Source organism: Otolemur garnettii, unplaced genomic scaffold (genome assembly GCF_000181295.1).
Source record: "Otolemur garnettii isolate 467f Iridium unplaced genomic scaffold, OtoGar3 scaffold00017, whole genome shotgun sequence".
NCBI classification, from domain to species: domain Eukaryota; kingdom Metazoa; phylum Chordata; class Mammalia; order Primates; family Galagidae; genus Otolemur; species Otolemur garnettii.
This window is the reverse complement of record NW_003852412.1, coordinates 11721848-11743658: the sequence shown is the minus strand read 5'-3', so window position 1 is coordinate 11743658 and position 21811 is coordinate 11721848. Positions and strand designations below refer to the sequence as shown.

Sequence of the window (21811 nt, the reverse complement as noted above, 5' to 3'; positions counted from 1 at the left end):
ATATAGGAAAAGAACATGGTTTTATAAAAGCAAACCACAAGGCAACCTGCCCTAAACTGAGATGTTAAGGCAGATGTTGCCAATTAAAGATGTGACCTTTGCACTAAGATCTGAAGACTGGAAAGAAATTAATCAGGAAAATAGATGGAATGCTATAAATTAACATTGAAAATCCTTAGGCCGAAGTAACTGGAAAGCACAGAGTACGGAAATGAATCTGCAGTATGATTATGCACAGAAATAGATGTACAGAAAAAAAAGATTGGCAGGAATATATCAACATGATAAGAATAAATTAAAAGATAATAAAATTTGGGTTAATTTTTCCCCTCATCTATGTCTCCAATTTTCTATAATGTGCTGTAATTACCTGTATGGAAAATTTTAAAGAAATGCTATTTTTCTGTTAGAATTGAAATACAAAACTATCAGCATAATGCATGTAAGGGAAGCTTTGACTCAAACTATAAAAGAGAAAAAAGTTTCTGTGAAGCAAAAGAAGGAAAATAAAATTTGATTAAAGAATCATTGACTGAGACAAGCCATCTGTGGGCGTGTGCAAAGGGTGTGTGATTTGGCCACTACTAGTTTGGAGAAAAGATGACTTTTTGCATGAGGGGTTGTTGCAATCAAAGGAGACAGAAAAATAAACTGGGTTCACAAACATATGAAAAGAAGATTTAATGTCTGGCAAATACTATGTAAAAATACTAATGGTTTTTAGAAAATTTTCTGTTAAAACATTAAAAAAATTTATGAAGGAAAAAGGCATAAGCACCTCTTTTAAAAGGCTGGTTTAGAAAAATAATGGGCAACTTCTTCATGTCCTCTCTAGTACTGTGTACAAAAATTTTATAATTTTTTTTTTGAGACAGAGTCTCACTGTTTCACCTGGTAGAGTGCTGTGGTGTCACAGCTCACAGCAACCTCCAACTCCTGGGCTTCAGCAATTCTCTTCCCTTAGCCTCCCAAGTAGCTGGGATTACAGGTGCTCACCACAACTCCTGGCTACTTTTTGGTTGTAGTTGTTGTTTGGCAGGCCTGGGCTGGGTTCAACCCCACCAGCCCCGGTGTATGTGGCTGGGGCCCTAACCGCTGAGCTACGGGCACTGAGCTAATTTTCATACGCAAGAAGGAAGGAAGTAGGTGGATAAATGAAGAATAATAATTTAGTTCCCAAGGAAGGACTTTGCTAATTGGAAAGAAAAGTCATTTTAGGATTTGTGGCTATGGCAACGTGTGCGGACAGTTGTGAATTCTTCTTCTGTTCTTATATAATCTTGAAAGAAGGAAGAAGTTGCATTCTAGATTGTTTTTCAATTTAAGAGCTAATTTAGTTATCTAGTGAATGCTGACCACTAGCTACAAAAAGAAAGGCAACGCCCCTGACAGATTCAAATTTTCACTGACAGGTGCAGAGACCTACAGAGTGCCACGCAGTCATACGACACTAGTGTCTATGAATTAGGCTCACAAATCTTCACAAAATTTCAGTGAACAGAAGTTAACAGAAGAAACTATGTAAAAAAGTACAAGAATTACAAGAATTAAAAAGTCTACATGCCACGTAGTTCACCTCAAGAACATGGAGGTGCAACAAACCCTTAAGTGCTCACAACATGCCAGTCACTCAGGTGTGTTTCAGCTAGCATCTGGGGAATAAAATCATCTATTAGCTTTTAGACAGGAAAAATCATGAGCTTTTTCATGCTATCTTATCAGAAATTTTCCACTGCTGCTTAAGATCCCCTAAAGGAAAAGCCATCTGCATTTGTCAGTTTTGCATTGCTATAAAGGAATGCCTGAGGCTGGGTAACTTATAAAGAAAAGGTTTCTTTGGTGTATGGTTCTGCAGACAGTACAGGAAGCATCGCCCCAGCATCTGCTTCTGGTGAGGGATGCAGGGGGCGTCTGATCATGGTGGAAGGGGAACGGGAACAGGTGTGTCACCTGGTGAGATTAGGAGTAAGAGCGGGAGAAGGAGGCGCCAGCCTCTTCTAAACAAACAGCTCTCTCTCACATGAACTAATTATCTCAGGGAGGGCACTACACCATTCCATGAGGGATCCACCCCTGTGACCCAAATATCTCCCACCAGCCCCACAGTCAACACTGGGAATCAGATTTCAACATGAGATTTGGAGGGACAGAACATTCAAACCATATCAGTATCTTTGAAGCCTTAGCACTTGAACAAGGCTTCAGTGTAATTAAGAATGTAACATGTGAGTACTGAATATGACATTGCACTTATATATTATTATTAACTTCTATTTTCAGAACTTTAAGCATCATTTTCTTGCCAGAAAAGTTGCGATCTCCCCCACCCAATTCTATGTCCCAAAGACTTCTAATTGTTCACCCTTTCTCACTATGCCCAGCATACTTATGCTCACCCCCCACCCCCGCCCCAGAAAGTACCAACCATGGCTTTTCTTAACTTTGGGGGAATATTACAAACATCTGGGGAACTTTTAAAAATTTGATGTCCAGGCTGATCCCTACATTAGAACTCAGGCATCAATAATTTTTAACACTCTCCAGGTGTTTCCAGAGTACAACAGCAAGGTTCTGATAAACAAAATTATAAATTTTAGTTTCTCCTCATTTTTATCTAGATAAAGGCATAATACTGTTGTTCTGTATCTATAGTTACGGCCTATGACTGTCAAGTGGGAATATAATATTTGTTGATCAACTGCTTAAACTCTTATGGATGGTAGAAATAGAATAGGTGGTAAAGTAATTATAATATACATTACCTTTGACTGATTTATGAAGTGTCTTAAGTGTGCTCATCTGTAGTATTAACAATTAGGGTGGCTCTGGGTAAGAATACAACTTAACTAATGCTTCCTGGTAACCTAAATAGAGATTTAGTATCTTAGAAGTTTTATGTACCAGAATTCTAAATAGGCACAGTGATAGTAACAATAAAGCAATTAAGCTCATCTATTCTTGAAACTTTCTGGCTGCTGACAGTGAACTAACCTAAGCTGACCTTTAGTAATAGGACTGTAGAGGTAATGGAACTGTGGATGGATGTTTGAGCAGATTCATATTGTTAAAGATTGCTTCACAGGTTACATGGAGAGAAAATAAAAATTCCTTGCCTTGTTGTTCAGAGATTTAATGTGATATACCATTGACGGAATGTGGTTGATTAATAAGTCATTAAAGAAGGGTCTGCTGCTTATTTGAACAATAGACGATGTTATTGTGGATTTCTGTTGTCACCAATGCACTCATTACAAATAATATAATTATGAATGAAAAGCCATTAGAGATGGAGGCAGAGAACTCAATTTAAAATTCTACGGCGTTCTGCCTAAGTCCATGAAATATACAACAAACTCTTCAGTAGGAATACACAATCCTTAGCTGAACAATTCCTTGTTTGAATGAGAGCACAGGATATATTGGTGCAGTGGTGTGTGTTGAAAAGAGGTCAGCTGGAGAGAATGAACTGGTTGTGTTTGCTAGAGGAGAAAGAGGGAGCTGTTAATAAGAGTTGTGAGTTGGAATAGCTTTCAGCACAGAATTCTTAAATTTATGATAAGTACCACTTCATTTAATATGAATTCTATTTGTAGGGGCATGTTTTTTAAAATTCTAATTTAAGAACTTAAAGTCAGAGTCAGAAAAACCTGTCTTCAAATCTTGTCTCCATGCTTAACAGGCAGTGTAACCATGGTTAAGTTACTTCACGTCTTTGAGACTGAGTTTCATCATCTGAAAAATGTAGTTATTTCTCTTGCCAATGTCATAGAGTTGTTATGAGGAAAAATTACGATAGTGGGAAGGGACTGAAACCTGAGCATGCTAAGCAAGTGTATAGCAGACACTACTGATGACCTGCGTGACAGCCATTCCCTCCTTCATTCTTGTTAGGCAGAACCTTAATTTTAGGTGTTCACTCATTTCCTATTGGTTGAGTCATGATTAATCGGATCTAAACCTGGTGATCCCAGATCCTTACTAGTGATTGGTTTAGGAAGGGAAAGGGGACACAGTGAGATGTGAGGGGAAGTTTCTCAGAAGGTTTTTGTTAGAGTTATTCTCATATGCTGATAGAGGAGTAAGATTTGGTGACAACTTCAGGTTACCAATAAATCTTACCAGCCTGAATTTTAAAATCAGCTCTATTGAGCCAGGTGCGGTGGTGCACGCCTGTAATCCTAGCACTCTGGGAGGCCAAGGTGGGTGGATTGCCTGAGCTCACGGGTTCAAGACCAGCCTAAGCAAGAGTGAGACCCCATCTTTAAAAATAGCTGGGTGTTGTGAGTGCCTGTAGTCTCAACTACTCAGGAGGCTGAGGCAAGAGGATCAATCAGGCCCAAGAATTTGAGGTTGCTGTGAGCTGTGATGCCACAGTACTCTACTGAGGGCGACAAAGTGAGACTCTGTTTCAAAAATAAATAAATAATAAAAAAATTAAAATCAGCTTTATTGAGATAGAAATCATATACCATGCAAATTATATATAAGTATATTACAAATACAAATAATATACAAAAGTATATATAATATACAATATACAATAATATACAAAAGTATATTACAAATCAATGGCTTTGTAATATACTTACAGATATGTGTGACTATTGCCACATTTAAGTTTTCATCTCCTGAAGAAGAAACCTTATATTCTTTGGATGCCATTGCCTTGTCCCTCTTCTCCCCATCCCTAAGCAACCACTAATCTACTTTGTCTCTTTAAATTTCCTTAGTCTGCATTTCTACATGAATGGAATCATAGTATATGGTCTTTTGTGGCTTTGTTCTCTTAGCATAGTGTTTTCAAGGTTCATCCGTGTGGTAGCAGGTATCAGTACTGCACACTTTATCATGGCACAATCTACTGTGCGGTTATACCACATTTTGTTTATTCATTTGTCCACTGACAGACATTTGAGTTGTCTGCCCTTTTGATTATCATGAATAATGCAGTTATATAAACATGCATGTACAGGTTTCTATGTGGACCTATGTTTTTGTTTCTCTTAGCTATATACCTCAACTGTGATTTCTTGGACCCCTGAAACAAAGGGAATTCCCAGGAAGATGACAAAGGAAACCCCTGAGAGATGGCTATATATCAGGCCTAGAAAATAACAATTTAGAGTGGAGCAGAAAATCAGACATCTTAATGAGTGAGGTCCCCAGAAATGAAACAGAACTGATGTTTTATATTATCTGATTGATTGAAATATCACATTGAGAGCAACGAGTTAACTCATAGGCCAGTTAGTTCACAAGAGAGGACCAGGGAAAGACACAGTTAAGAGGATTCTTCCTGCAGACAGAACAAACCTCAAACATTGGCTTCAATAACTATCCTTGTCCAAATTTGACTGGATCAGACTGTGGAACCATTTATACTGCAGAGCATTCTCAGAAACAATCAGGCAGCAATCAGTGGAGGCTGACAAAAGGAGCAGAAATCTTAAAAGAGAAGTCAGGTAAAGAAACAGTTGAAGAGAGCCCTGCTAAAACCAGTTGTTGTAGGGTGACTGTCCCATGCCCAAGGCTGCACCCTCTGATGAACACAGAGTAGTTTCACACTGTGCAGGTAGAAAAACAGATCACTAAAATAGTTGGGCAAGGCATGAAACAAATACACAAGCAAAATACAACACTAGCAACCTCTAGTTATGGGGGAAAATCAATATCCAGTGTCAATGACTGTGAGTCCATTCAGTGAATTTTAGATTTTGGTTACTGTATTTTTCAATTTCAGAATTTTTATTTGGATCTTATGCTTTATATGTCCTATTTCTTTGCTGATAGGTTTCATTTACCTTAAATGTCTAGTTTTCAACAGTAAAAAAATCATGACATTATCAGAGAAACAGGAAAGCCTAACCCATACACAGGAAGAAAAAGCAGGCAACAGAACTGCTTGTGACTGGGCCCCAGTAGTGGATTTTGAAAACTGAACATTTGAATTTTATAATGTGGTAACTCTGTTCTGTTTATTTTTTAAGGTTTTCTATGTGCCAGGAATTAGCCTGAATTTGAAAGCTGTAAGTTCTTCTTGGGTCTTTTCTGAGCCTTTGTCTTTTTCTGGATATGTGTCATGACTTTCTTAACTCCCCCATATACATGGTTGCTTTTGAATGTCCTAATCCTGAAATATCTGTTTGTCAAAAGGGAAAAAAGTTAGGAAAAGACCAAACAGGTGCTGCTACTTTAAATTCACAGTAAGTTGTTTAAGCCAGGGAGGGCTGAAAACAATGGTAACCAGCCTCTGGGCCAGCCTGGAGGCTGCAAAAATTTACACAAACTCTAGAATTCCGAAATGGTTACTTTAGACAGTTTCTGTAAGTACGGTTGTTTCCTGGGTGGGGAGGTGAATTCCTGGTTCTTTCTACTCCTCCAACTTCCCCAATGTTGCTCTAGTATAATTTTTTATAAAGCTTTTTTCTCAGCTATGCTAAGATGAACCAAAGAGGGAGGCATTTGCTTCTGGAACAGTGCTTTAAAGGATCAGCAGAGTGTTCCTTAGATCAAAGTAATATGACAGTGGGCAAACTCTCAAAGAAGGGGAAAAGGAGGAGGATAAATTTTGGGCTACTTAGGTGCCCATGTTGCCTCACTTGAAGATACTCCTTGCAGGACCTAAATCCTGGTGTTTGTTTTGTTTCACTAGAGATAAGTCCCCCTTTCCAGGGGCTGGTCCTCTATTTTGGTCTGTATTACAGTTTGCATGCAGCACACTGTTGAGGCTAGCACACTGTTCCCTTGCCAAGTGCAGTGCACTCCAAATAAATACAAAGATAAATCACATTAAGATCCTAATTCTCTAGTGACTGTTAGTTTGGGCAGCTGCTCACAACTAATACACCTTATAATAGAATGTATGCCTCTAATTCGTGCCTAGGACATTCCGCTTTGTTCTTAGAGAGCAGCAACTCTGAGTCCTGTGTGCCCAACACATTTCTTCAATTAATAATGCATCAGTTCGTTTGTAGCTTTCCTTACAAGAATTCACTGGTAGGAGGCTTATTTGAACCTAACATACATATGCAAACATGTGGTAAGTATAAGCCAATGATTCTCAAACTTTCTGCTCATCAGAATCACCAGAGGAAGCTTCCCCAAACCTTGATTCTTATGTTTCAACCACAGAGATTGTTTTACTTACTCTGGGGTGGAAGGCAGGAATCTACATTTTCAAGAGCTACCTGGGAGATTCTGATATGAAGCCAGGGTTAGAGAACCACAGCCCTTTGACTACCTAAGAAAATTTAGTAGTCAAAATAAAGTACATGACGTGCCTTGTATTCTTTAGGGAGATTTCTATTTTACGGAGTATAGCATATAGCCAAGAACACTAATTTTGGAGTTTGGAGATGGGTTCCAATCCCAATGCAGCCACTTCCTAGCTGTTAGCCTTAGACGAGCTACCTAATCTCTCAGAGCTTCAGTTTTATTTTTTTAATGGCTGGGGATTCATTGAGGGTACAAGAAACCAGGTTACACTGATTGCATTTGTTAGGTAAAGATGCTTTAGTTTCTTGATCTATAAACTAGAGACTGTAAGGGTAACTATGAGATTTATGTGAATCCTTAGCACAGTACTTGAAGTACAGCACACAATAATAACCAGATCTATTGGGTTATATAGACGTGCTGCTGGATTAGTTCAGATGAGGAAGTCTACTGCGGTACCCCTTCTCTTGGGTTTTGAAAATGGAGGTTTGTTTCCTAGTCTCCAGCCAGGGAAAGGCTGCTAAAACCACGTAACCCCGCGGGGGTGAGGCGGGGAGGCTGGGGACGCCTCCCGGTGCGCGCTGACTCGCCGGGCTCCGGCTGCAGCTCTGCGCGCGTCCTCCAGGGGCCGCTCTCAGCTCCCCGCGCCGCCGGGCCGCCTCCCCGCGCGTGCTCACTCGGCGCCGCGCGCGCCTCGGAATCGCCGCCGCTGTCCCCCGCCTTCGGCGGCTGCTCCCCGGGCGGCTGCTTAAACTAAACCTTTGTGGCTGGGTGCGGGAGCGCTTTGGAGATTAAAGTCTTCCCTCTTCTGTGGGCTCTGCTCTGCACTCCCAACCTCCCGTGGGCACATCTGGAGCGACAAGTATTAGCGTCTCCATAGCGCTCCACACGGGAGGTAGGACGAGGCCGAGCCCGAGTCGGCGTTCGGGCTGACTGGGGCCTGGACCCGGGGAGGCGCCGCGCCGCCCGGATGTTGCGATGGCTGATCGGGGGAGGCCGAGAACCACAGGGACTGGCCGAGGTAAACCCGGGAAGACCCTCCCTGCGCCCGCCGAGACCGAGCTCGCCCCACTGTGGCTCAGTTCTGAGCCGGGCTGGCCGGGTGGGCGGTGGTGGCTGGGCGGAGGCGGGGCCTGCGGGCGTGCACGCGCTGCGCGCTGCCGCGGGACTGACCCGGGCCGCTTCCCGGGGACCCCCCTGTACGCGGTGCCCACTGTCCCCAGACCTGCCCTGCAAGTTCCAGGAGGGGTGAGCAGAGACGAAATCGCTAGACCACTGGCTCAGGGACACTCAGCTAGTCATTAGCCCAGTTGGAACCTGTAAGAACGTAGATCCTTTGGCTGCTTAAACCATCCTCGTTTCAATTTTAAGAAGTATCCTACTTAACTAGAAAGGAGCAAGTGGTGACTGCAACTTTCCACTTTTGATTTATTTCACTTCGTATGTCTTAACATCAAGTGATACAGGGAATATAAAATTTGTTTATCCAAGGACCAAAATAAGGATATAATTATTGCTTCAAGGTCAAGAAAATGACTCTAATTAATGCTGTTTTTGATTCCGTAGTCATACTTTTCTCATGGGTCTGAATAATCAAATAGACTGTGTAATGAGATTCACATTTGAAAACTGAATAAAATAACTTTGCAGTCTTAAAAATGTTGAGGCCTGGAATTTATTTCATATGCCACTCAAGAAGGGAATTTATGTTGAATTCCGTTTTATTTCTTATAAGATTTTTTTGACTGTTAAAAAAAATTGGTGATTCTGTGTAAGCAGCCTTGTCGGTTTTAACTTCCTCATATCTTTCAGTTGAGGTTTATTGTCTATTTTTAAATGCTTATTTCAGATTTGTCTGAAATCCTTCAGATTATGGAAAAATTGTGAGTCACTGAAAGGCCATATGTGATATATATGACAATTCTGTGTTAACCTGATTATTTAATTAACCATATAATTTAATTAACCAATTCTGCCATTCCTGGCAGGCTTTCATTTGGGGAGATGCAGTTTATACAATTTTCAGATGTCTCACTTTTGCTTTGCTTCTTAGAAGCTCTCCTAGAAGGGAGACAGGGAGTAAATAAAAAATTACTGCATTCAAGTGGATTTTTTGGAAAACATTTATGCATGTTAATATATACATTTTTTCTTATAGAAGTATTTCAATTGTATAACTGCTGTGAATTTGTACAGTAGTTATCCCTAATTTAGGCAAGAACTTTGTGTCCAGGCTTCTAGTTTAGGCAGTGTTTCTCCACTGGGGTGATTTTTGCCTCCCAGAGGACATATGGCAATGTTGTGCATGTGTGGGGGACATCTGTTGGGATCTAGTATATGTAGATCTGGGGTGGTGGCTAAATACCCTATGATGCACAGGACAACTCTCAGCAACAAAGAGTTATCTGGGCCAACATGTCAAGGGTCAAGTTTGAGAAACCCTGATTTAGTGGTTAAGTACAAAATTTATCATGAAATAGTACTGTATTTGACTCTAGAAATGGAGTAAGACTTACCTTATAGAATTACTAAGTTACATGGTGTATGTAGTTGGCACAGTGTCTCGCAGATGGCCTTACTCTGTAAATGTTAGTAATTATCAGTATTGTCCAGAGTTGAATTCATTGAGTCTAAATGATTTAATTTATTCTTTCATTCAGCAAACATGTATTGGTTGCATATAATGAACTGGGCAGTGTTGTAGTCTATATTTTACCCCCTTGATTTACAGTTTTGTTTTGTCTTCTGCATATTTTAATTGAGAAACACTCATTCTAAAATGTTGAATTGGATTGATCTATTAATTTTTCTTAGTCAGGTTTTAATGAGATATAATTTACATAAAATGACATTCACTCTTTTTGTAAATGTATTGTCACATGAAAATACTAAAAGTTATGGTGTGAATTCATGGTAAAAGAAGTGTTTTATGTTTAATTGGCAGTTATTTAGTTGATATTGAGGGAAAAAAGACTCAGTATTACAACATGCTGTCTTCTGGCTTTTTAGATCTTATATTCTTAGATGTATACCATGCAGTGGTGTTTTATCATAAATGATTTTATCTCTTTCTCTGTCTTTTGTTTTTGCTCCCCTCCCCCACCACAAAACACAAGAAATCTCCGTTACAGACAATAGGTGAAGAGCAAACCCAGAACCCCTACACTGAACTGCTTGTGCTGAAAGCTCATCATGATATTGTACGATTTCTGGTACAGTTGGATGACTACAGGTAAGAGACTCTAGTTGTCCAGTTGACTACTGTTCAGGAACAGTTTTTAGAGAATTCCGTGTTAAAAACAAATAATTTCAGGATTAGCACATCTTTTCTAAAAGTTTCAAAACTGATGATTAACATTTAGTAAAAACTGAAATTGACCTCTGTGTCTTGATGAATTTGTATCTGAAGTCTTTTTTGCCCATAGTCAAGGTGTCTCATCTAGTAACTTGAGGGTTATATTTGTTTGTTTTTTGAGTTCTCAGAAATATTCTTGTTAGTTTACACTTTAGAGAAAATTATATGACTTTAAAATGTGAAAGAGAGTTGTACTGTATGATAAGGTAAACCTGAATTGGAGAAACAAATGTAGTAGAACCTCTGTAAGTTGACCTCCCAAGGGACTGTAACAAACTGTAACAAACATAAGTGGTCAACATAAGGAGCTAGGCCTGCTGTACTGAGTCGTACATCTGGTGATGTCTGGTCTATGAAAATTAGGTCAACGTAAGGAGGTGGTCAACTATGTATGTAAATGTTTTAAATATCAGGTACCTATTAGAAATGTACTGTTTTTAGTGGAAGGTAAGGATCAAATCTGAATTTTTTTTATTGATGAAACTCCTTTAAAATGTACATTAAGCCAGGCCGATGGCTCACGCATGTAATACTACTCTCTGGGAGGCTGAGGTGGGTGGATTGCCTGAACTAAGGAGTTCAAGACCAGCCTGAACAAGAGTGAGACCTCATCTCTAAAAATAGCTGGGCATTGTGGTGGGCGCCTATAGTCCGAGCTACTTGCGAGGCTGAGGTAAGAGAATTGCTTAAGCCCAAGAGTTTGAGGTTGTTGTGAGCTATGATGTCATGGCACTCTACCCATGGCAGCAAAGTGTGACTTTGTCTCAAAAAAATAAATAAATAAAATATACATTAATCTGCACTTTATTACTAGCATGTATAATATTATGTTTAATACATTTATAAGTACAGATGAAGGTATGTAGGTTTTAGGACTGTAAGCTATGATCCATATATCTCTTTGTTGAGCCTGTATTCAGCTATGTTTTTATCCTTTGTAGACATACCTTCGTTAACAGTTACATAATTAATAGTGTAACTACTTAATATGTGTCTTCTCCTCAAAAGTGTAAGCTTCATGAGAGTAGGGGCTGTGTATTTCTTATTCCACACATGGGCCATCCTAGGCCCCCAACTCTACTTCTGTTGTTTACCAGTTCTTCCTTTATTATCCTGCCACCTTTCTTTTTGACTCTATGGGTGACTGCTAGTATTGATTATGCCTAACTCTGACTATCACTTCTACTATCTATTAACCTTGTCTTCTTTTTTATGTCTTTGACATTATATTGCTTTTACCATGTACAGTGCAATTTTGACACTACCTAGAGTTAGGTCCACAGGTGAAGAACACAGTGCATCCTAGACAATGTTCTGTTAACCTCAGACACTAGCCAAAAGCTACTGGGTTCCCAGGCCACCTGCACTTTTAACTAGCTGACTACAAATTCCTCTTTTCCTTTTAGGATCGGTGATTTGCTAGAATAACTCACAAAACTCAGGAAAGCACTATTTTTATGATTGCAGTTTTATTATAAAGGATACAAATCAGGACCAGCCAAATGAAGAGTTGTATAGGGTGAGGTCTTTGGGAGTCCCAAACGTAAGGCTTCTATGTCCTCAGGACTTGTTACCCTCAAGGCACATCAATGTGTATCACCAATAAGGGAGCTCACTTGAGCTTTTGGTGTCCAGAGTTTTTATTGGAGTTTCATTATGTAGGTATGAGTGTTTGAATAATTGGCCACATGATTGAACTCAATTTTTAGACCCTTTCATCCCCACCCCAGGTGGTTGGAGGATCAGTTGATACCTGTCAGAGAAACATAAAACCCAAACCTTCTAATCACATGGTTCACCCTTCCAGTTTGGCCAGCCCTTATCCTGAAATTATTTAAGGACCTACTTGTGAATCATCCTGTTAGCATGAACTCAGGTGTGGTCCCTCAAATAATGAAGACACATGGAAAATTCTGGTTTAGAGGCTCCCTTCTAGGAACCAGGGCTGATGGTTAGCAAAATTAATATACACCCCATGCTTCTCAACATTGATTGAAAAGATTTAGAAAGACTTGCCTTATATATGAGATACACGTGTGTATATGTGAGTGATATATATGTGTGTGCGTATGTCTATATAAAATAGTGCCCATTAGCACTGTTTTCCTATAGTGATGCAAGCCATCCAAATCATGGCATGCTAAACATAATAATCTTCAGCCTTTTTGGGATAATATTCATTGTTGCTGCTATATCCTTAGAGACACTTTTATTTAAGCGATCGTTTCTGTGGAAATGAAATATTTCTGGAGAGGTGGGATATTTGAAGCTTAAGTTTTCTTACACCATAGCTTCCCATAGTAAGTTGCTAGGAAAGAAACATCATCACTGGTAATTTCTTATAACATCATCACTAATATTTGGGCCTTAAGGAATACTAAAATCATTTTGTCTAGGGAAGATTAAATAACAAATACACAGTATATGTTCAGGTTATGACCCTTAAATATAGATTGTTAAGATGCCCTGTTCACTGCTGTCTTCTGTGAAATGCCCTCTTGGTTATTCTTATTACATAGTTAGAAGAACAATTTGTAGAAAAGGCCAGCTTCTAGAATAATGCTGACAGGTGTTTAATTATATTTTCCCCGTGGTGGTGGTCATGTATTTTTTGGTTGTTTAGTGATACAGTAAATATTCTGTAAACAGTGAGAAAGCTATACATGAGTATATCACTTATCTTCTATTCCAGGGGTCCTCAAACTTTTTAAACAGGGGGCCAGTTCACTGTCCCTCAGACTGTTGGAGGGCTGGACTGTGGGCCCCTGGACATTGGCTGCTTAGCAGGACAGGCAGCAGCGGCAAAAACACCAGGCAGGCCTATAACTGTCCTAGGCGGGCCGCATGTGGCCCGTAGTTTGAGGACGCCTGTTCTATTCTGTCAAATATCATCCCATGCTTAGTGGCATAAAATAACCTCCGTCTATTTAGCTTATTATCCTACAGGATGGCAAGTCAAGCGAGGCTCAGCTGGGTGAGTCTCTTTACCTGTTCCAGGATCAGCTGGTCTTGGCTAGGTTTACTTGTACATCTGCAGCCAACTGGTAGATTGGTTGATGTGGCTGCTTCATGATGGTCTCAGGTGGGATGAGTGCAGTCTCCCTCCATCTGGTTTCCCAGGTGCTTGTTCTCATAGTGATGGATTTCTGATACCAGCAAAATGGCAAGCCCCAAAGTAAGACATTTTTCAAGTCTTTATTTGAATCATAGTTGCTGTTGTTTCATTGGTCAAAGAAGTTAAGAGCTGGTACAAATTCAATGAGTGGATTAACTTGGCCTCTTTATGAAAGGGGCACCTAAGTCGTCTCGCAAATGAGGTCGGTATAAGGAGGGGTCATAATTTGTGGCCAGTTTGCTATCTACCACAATGAATTTAAAAGTCTAGAATAGATGACAGATGACTAAGCTTACTTTTTAGCTTTTGCAATAAATGATGAAATAACTTCATGAATCACATTGAATTCTTTGTACTCAAGTCATTACTATACAAAAATTTATATATAGTGTATCTATCCATAAAGTTTGTGTGCAGTTTGCTATGTTAAACTATTTTATTTTATTTTTTATTATTTTTTTGAGACAGAGTCCCACTATATCACCCTTGGTAGAATGCCCTGGTATCACAGCTCACAGCAACCTCAAACTTTTGGGCTTAAGTGATTCTCTTGCCTCAGCCTTCCAAGTAGTTGGGACTACAGGTGCCACCACAACACCTGGCTATTTTTTGGTTGTAGTTGTTATTGTTGTTTGGCAGGCCCAGGCTGGGTTTGAACCCACCAGCTCTGGTGTATATGGTTGGCTCCCTAGCTGCTGAGCTACAGGTGCTGAGCTTGTTAAACTATTTTAAATTGCATGTGAACTTTATGTCCACTCTGTATAATTAGGCCTGAAGTTTTTCAGTTGCAGACCTATAGAGCTTTCAATTCATGTTTTGTTTTTCAAAATGTAATTCCATAGTGTACTAAACAAAACATGAACTGAAAGTCATTCTTGGTAAGAAGGACATAGGAAAACTTACACAGTATATAAATAATAGTATATAAAAGAATTAAGAGCTCAGACTTTTCACTCTTAATTGAATTATTAATAGTTTAGAATTATCCTTACCATTGCATATGTGGATCATTTACACATTATTAAATTATAGAAATGTCTTTCCAATTTTTAATAAATTTTATATTCTACTTTTTATGTTTTTTTACTTTGTTTTTGTAGGCATCACATTCTAAGTTTTTTTGGTCAGCTGTTGTAATCCAGGTTTCACGCTTCAGGTCTTTAGATAATATCAACTTATTGAAAATTTTCAGAAGGATTTTCTTGTTTTCTTGGTGGCTCAGCTAAAATCAGTGAGTGGAAAATTTTCTCAGATTGGTTTTTGAAGATACCAAATAAATCCTGTATAACCTAACAGACAGCTGTCTTTTCTTTTCTTCTTTAGTATTTTTTGAACATGAAGTGAGGGTCATATTGATTGGGAGATCACTAAAGAAGGCTAAGCCTCAGCAAGAGTCTTCCAAAAAATGGACTGTGCTAAAATCGCATGTAATACTCTAGCACTTGACATATTAAACTAAACTGAGTTCATAACACATTTTAAGAATAGTTTTCTCTGTTGCTCATTTGACCATTCCTTGCTCCTCCAGGAAATAGACAAGGTTATGTAGGATGGTGATCATGACTGGAAAAGAATCAGATGACCCATGAAGTGCCAAACTGAAGAACAAAAATTTGCCTCTGGGGTGGTTGGTGAAGCTGTACATTCACAAGAAAGTAGACAAACTCCATGTAGTTTGGTAATGCACTAAAAACAAACAGTATGCTTCATCTATAAGATTTTTTTGTTGTTGTTGGGGATTCATAGAGTGTACAAGAAACCAGTTTTCACAGATTGCATTTGTTAGGTAAAGTCCCTCTTACTCTAAGAAGATATTTTAAGTTAAGACTCTTCTTTCTTACTAAGATTCAGAGAATAAAGATTAATAGTCGAGATGGATTAGATAGTCCTAATGCCGGGTTCTCTGGGAAGCAGACCCTAAAATGCATTTAAGCATGCCTACAAAATGTCAGCTACTCCAATGCAGATACACAGTTTCTGCCTCCCAGTGGGGAGTGCTGGAGGAAAGTTTGCCTTGAGAGGAGTTCTGTGCTAAACATAAATAACTGGAGCTTTGTATCACTGACTTAGTCTTTTTCATCCAAGAATGTGTCCGTGGCTTTAACCATCTTGTGTAATCCCAGTGAGTAGGGGCCACCTTAGCCAACTTTGGCTTGAAAGCTAAAATAGACCCTGAAGTCAACAGCTGGAGCCAGTCAAATGTCTCCATTCCTCACAGCTGGGCAGCTAGTCCTCTCTTGAAAGGGGCTCTGGAAGGCATATCTTTGTGTTGGCTACACTTATAGAATTGCAAGTTGAGCTCTTTAATTTTTTAATTACACGAGTACACTGATATGCATTTGGGTAGCTTTTAAAAACCTTTAAGTTAACTTTAAGTAAACCTTTGGTTAATAGTTTTTTGATGGCTTGAAAAAGTTAATATAGTTTTCAGAGATATTAAGGTACTGTTCCTGAAGAATTGTTTTGATCATGAATTCCAGCAGCTACAATACTAATCACAACTTACACTGTCCACCAGTTTTTTTAAGAGCTTACCTAGTGTCACTTTGATTTATTCTAATAGACTTTACTAAAACTGTTGCCAATAAAACAAAAAAAGCCTTTTCTGGGTGGCGCCTGTGGCTCAAAGGAGTAGGGCGCTGGCCCCATATACCGGAGGTGGCGAGTTCAAACCCAGCCCCGGCCAAAAACTGCAAAAAAAAAAACCTTTTCTATTTCCAAGACTCATAAATGACTGAGTCTCTGCGGTACATTTGTTTATTTGGTTTCTGTTGTTCTTTGAATCAGGTAAGGAATTAGGGCAGTGCCGCATGTATATGTGAATATTACCCTTTCTCTTTCCCTTTTTCTTATTTCTAATTTTGGCCCTTTGGCTCGTATTTTAGAAATGTAGGTGGATTTTGTTTAGTTGGATAAGATGTAAGATGTGGTGATAACAAGTAAGTGGAAAGGTAATTGCTACTTCGTATAGCAGTATATCTAATCAAATTTTGGGGGGACTGCAGGTTATAACTATATTTCAGTTTTAAATTCTGTCATCTTCACAGTAAAATTCTGTAATTTGTAGGTAAAATCAGGCTCCCTCACCTACAAAATGCCCTTACTAAGCATTTGAAAATTATTGCATTGAACATCTTTAAAATGTTGCTTAAAAACCTATCTGACAATCTGAGCATGGATACCGGAAATAACTGCGGTGCATTGCAACATATCATGTGTTTAAATTTGTGGGTTCATGACGATACTTAAAAAAGAGAACTCATGGGTTACATTTGGGTTATATTTGGGTGATGCTAGGAGCTAACTCATTATTTTGAAAACTGGTAAATAAAGGGGCAAAGTCAAGATTTATATAATAGCCTTTCTTGTATAAACTGTGTCTTGGGATCAGTAATAATTGATGAGAAGAAATTTTTTTTTGAGATAGAGTCTTATTTTGTTGTCCTTGGTAGAGTGCAGTAGAGTCGTAGCTCACAGCAGTCTCAAACTCCTGGGCTCAAGTGATTCCCTTGCCTCAGCCTCCCAAGCAGCCGGGACTATAGGAGCCTACCACAATGTCCGGCTATTTTTTGGAGACGAGATCTCGCTCTTGTTCAGGCTGGTCTCAAAGTCCTGAGCTCAAGTAATCCACCCACCTCAGCCTTCCAAAGTGCTGGGATTACAGGGGTGAGCCACCACACCCAGCCTAGAAATTTCTCTCTATAAAAGAATTCAAGCTAGGAAGAATAATAGAGTTGGAGTATCATAATTTTATAATCTCTAATGTATAGAGGAGTAAAAAATGCTTTTTCTCTACCCATCTTAGGTATATTGGCCAGGACTCTGAAGGTTAGACCAACAAAAGATAGATGAACAAGAGAAAAACAAGTATATTAATGTGTGCATCTCCTGTGCACAGTGGAGTACTCAATGAGTAACTCAGAGGGGTGGTTAAAACTTGGGCTTACTTACCATTTTAACAAAATGATAAATTTGTTGAAAAGTGACAAGACAAAGGGATTTTGAGTTTCTTGGGGTAGCAAATTGTAAGAAAGCAAATATATGGGGGAAAGTATTGGTAGGTAAAGTCTACTTAGAAAGGTTTGTTTGTAGATGCATTCTTGGTGCCATCTCATCTCTCCTGAAAAGGTTGTTATCTTCTTCCTGGTGGGAGTGGGGCATTTTAACAAGGTGTTTTCAGGAACATGGGGGGCAGGCAGAGAGCTCCTTATTCGTCTGCTTTTTCTCAGTTGTCTTTAGCTGAAAATAATCCTTGTATTAAAGTGACATATTATGGGGTTACACACTCTGAACTTCAAAGGAAATGGGCAATGATTATTGATGGTTGTTAACATCACATGTACATACACACCAAAAAAAAGGCTGCTAGAAATTGTTTCCTGATAGAGTATGCAAACCGCTTATGAATTAGACCAAAAAGTCAGATCTGAGTCTGATTATGTCTCTAGATTTAACTATCAGTTTACTAAAAGTACAGGGGACAGAGGTGCATGTTAAATGACAGCATAGGAAAGTAGTTACCAAAATCCAGAACGACAAGGCAGATGACTTTTTCTCAACAAATAAATTGAAAGGAAAAAATAGAGAACAAATTAGTAGAATAGAATAGATTTTAGAGGTGTATCAACCAATTGCAAAGTCTGGACCTTATTTGGATCTTCCCTCTAAGTAATAAACTGATTAAAAAATATGAGATCAGTGATTAGGTATGTAATGACATTAAGGAAACGGATGTTAACTTTAGGTGTGATGTAAAAGCTTCCTTAGAGATTATACTGAAAAATTTACTGATGAAATACAGTGACTGGGATTTGCTTCAAAATAGTCTACAGAGGGATTGGGTGGGTTACAGATGAAATAGTATTGGCTGTTGAGTTAATAACTGTCTCTTTACTTTTGCACATATTTAAATTCTCCATAATGAAAAGTTAAACTATATTTGGTACACAGGAAATGAAAATACCAATTTAAAAAATATTTTTGCTTCAGTATGACATAAAATGTTTTCTTAGATGTTACTAGTATTTTAAGTGTCCTAGGGGGAACCACCCTTGTTGGGCCCTTTCAGAACAAAATGTATTGAGAGTAGATAAAGGAATCACACAGATGGACATGAACTTGTCAGCTTAAAAAGTAATGTCTGATAAAAAGCTGGATTAAAGGATGTGGCTTAGATATAAACCTCAGTGGCTTTCCTTACACTTCACCCTGAATTAGGTAGATTTCTTCACTGAATCAGTGGTGCAACTGTCAATTGCAGGCCCCCTCAAATGTAGGCTTACCTCAAAAATAAGAGTAGACCAGAATGTTACCTCCCTATGAACAGACAGAAAATACAAAGAGGCTAAACTGAGCATGTTCAGTTCATGTTCTCATCTGTGCAGTGGGGCAAAGAGAGATCAAGGAGGTTTCTTCATGGAAATTTGAACTTAGAAGAATGGAGAGCATAAGGATTATTTTTTATTTTAATACTGTAAACTTTATGTGCAGTTAATCTTTCTATTTGTGATTTGAGAGAGGGGAGAATTTACCAAAGATTTTTTTTTTCAGGGAGGTATTTTTTTTTTAATTTCAAATTAATATGGGGGTACAAATGTTTAGGTTACATTGTTTTCAATTCTAAGGTAAAGTTGTAATTGAGCTTGTCACCCAGGTTTGCCAAAGATTTTATCCTTGCAAATGACTGTGGGAACATCTTCCTACCTTCACTCTCTTTGTGAGTTTAAAACGGACCTTAGACTTTTAGATACTAGAGTTGTTATCATAATTCCTTTTTCTTAATGAAGGAAAATGCCAGTCAATGCTGAAGTACGTACCATGAAAGAATCAGTGGCCTCAAAATCTATTCCTCTTTAAAATGCTCTCAAGTTCCCTTCAATTTCTCTTTCAAGTCTATATTTTGTACACTTCTAATTTTTCTAGCATACAAACAAAAATCTGTTTTAAGTGAAAATTATGTTATTTTTCAGTTTTGTCTGGCTTCTACTATTGCAGTAGCATTTTCAGCTTTCTTTTATAGTAAAAAATAATAGTATTTTAATTTCATCACACATTAGAAAGTACTTGTAAATTAGGTGAGAAGTCAGTTTACCACTGGGATTTTCTGTACTGCCATAATAATGTTCTATTTGATTTTTTCCCAGAGATTTGTGGTTATGTAGATACTGAATACAGGAAGATTTATGTGCAGGTTTATAGGCTATATTTTTTACTATGTACTTTAAAATTATCTTTGAATTTGTAGGACCTTTGACTTAATTGAAATGGCTTCACATGAGTAAGAACTCTTAGATGATCATTTAGGTAATTGACATAGAAATTGTTTGTCATTTTGTAAAACATTGTACTTTATAAAAATCTTTATGAAGCTTTGCAGTACTTTCATTCCATAGTTGGCAAGAAAGAGAGTACTTTCTCTGAGATGTTGAAGAGAAGGTGTTTAGAAGGAATCATTTTAATAAGTTGAAGAAGTTATAAATAAGAATTCTCAATGAATTCATCCTGTAGCATCACTTTATAATATTATACTATGAGTCCTTAAAGAGCAAGAACCATCACTTGCTCTCAGCATCAAGCACATATATAGTTAGTGTTTAATGATCTTGAACGAATGAGTGAATCATTAACACAATATGTTTAGTTTTCATAATCAGGGGAGGAGAGGAGAGGATAAATTCTAGAAGGTCTTCTATAGGTCTTGATTAAGCCATTCTTCACTTTGATAAACTTGTTTTTCATGCATATAATTTTTGCCTAGTCATTTAATTGTGTAATCTCAGAGACTTTTTAAAGATTTGGCTTCAAATTAAGAAAATCTGAAGGATATGCATCAGAATTGAACAGGAACATGAGGAAAATAAAGGAATTAATTTTGGTGTGCTGGGAAAATTTCAGCCAGGTGCAGTAGCTCACTCCTGTAATCCTAGAACTATGGGAGGCTGAGGCAAGTGGATTGCTTGAGTTCAGGAGTTTGAGACCAGCCTGAGCAAGAGCAAGAACCTGTCTTAAAAAAATTTTTTTTTCAAATTTCTATTTTTGTTGTGATAGTGTATTGATACATTAGTAATGATAAAAGGAAAAGATGAGGTTACATTAATAGATCTATTTTACAGAGCCCTTGTAATACTTAAATGTTTGCTTATTCATTCAACAAGCATTTCTTCATTTTATACCTGCCAGAGATAGAGATTCCCTAGACTAGGAAGTACTGTTATAAAGACCAATAAATATAGTAATAACTATATTTCATTAAGCCTAAGAAGCATATTTTCCCCATTTTAACATCTCCAAGATTTGGATTCATCATATGATCAATGCTGTCTTTAGTTAAATTTGGTAGCATTTTTTTCCTTAATGGTACATTGTAAATGGTTTTACATAGTACCTAAATAGTACATGATACATAAAGTGTCTTATAATTGATGATGTCTCAGATTTAATAAAATACAGTACATTTCTAAACAATCATTAAATTTTAAGATTTTGAGGCCACATGTAATTCATCTTGGTGTCTCCGTAATACCTAGCATAGAATCACATTTATTGCATTTTGTCCTAATTAGTAAGGAAGTATTTCTCTCAAAATTGTAAGTCTTTGTATTATGTTAATTTAGTGTTTTTACAAAATTAACATATAAAATGTTATGGCAGTATAGTCACTATTCTTCCTTCATTAAATAGTTTAAGCCTGTTAACATTTTAAATACTCCTTTTTTTAGTTGATTTCTTCTCTCCAGTACTAATTGTATATCTTACAATTAGGAATTAGAAGATTAAATTTTCTTTTCTGATTTGGAGATGGCTAGAGTATATGCTTGACTGACTGGGATTTGGTTTAAGATAAACGATATAGTACATCAAGTTTTTAGTTATCCATTGTAGTAAGATGAATAATTATTAACTACTTGTTTTGTTTTGTTTTGTTTTTTATAAGAGATACTAGGCTCGGTGCCTATAGCTCAACCGGCTAAGGCGCCAGCCACGTACACCTAAGGTGGCGGGTTCGAATCCCCAGCCCGGACCCGCCAAACGACAATGACGGCAGCAACCAAAAAATAGCCAGGCGTTGTGGCGGGCGCCTGTGGTCCCAGCTACTTGGGAGGCGGAGGCAGGAGACTCGCTTGAGC

At 38.2% G+C, this 21811-nt stretch overlaps 1 protein-coding gene across 1 annotated transcript in view; it reads left to right on the top strand.

Annotated features, from left to right (window-relative positions):
* Nucleotides 1-7884: 7884 nt before the first annotated feature.
* WDR41 (WD repeat domain 41) overlaps nucleotides 7885-21811 on the top strand; it is a 43888-nt gene continuing 29961 nt past the window's right edge. The window contains exons 1-2 of the mRNA XM_023510940.1: nucleotides 7885-8236; nucleotides 10332-10447. Coding sequence (XP_023366708.1) covers nucleotides 8186-8236; nucleotides 10332-10447 — 167 coding nt within the window. The 5' untranslated portion in view covers nucleotides 7885-8185. The remainder of the gene's footprint in view (nucleotides 8237-10331; nucleotides 10448-21811) is intronic.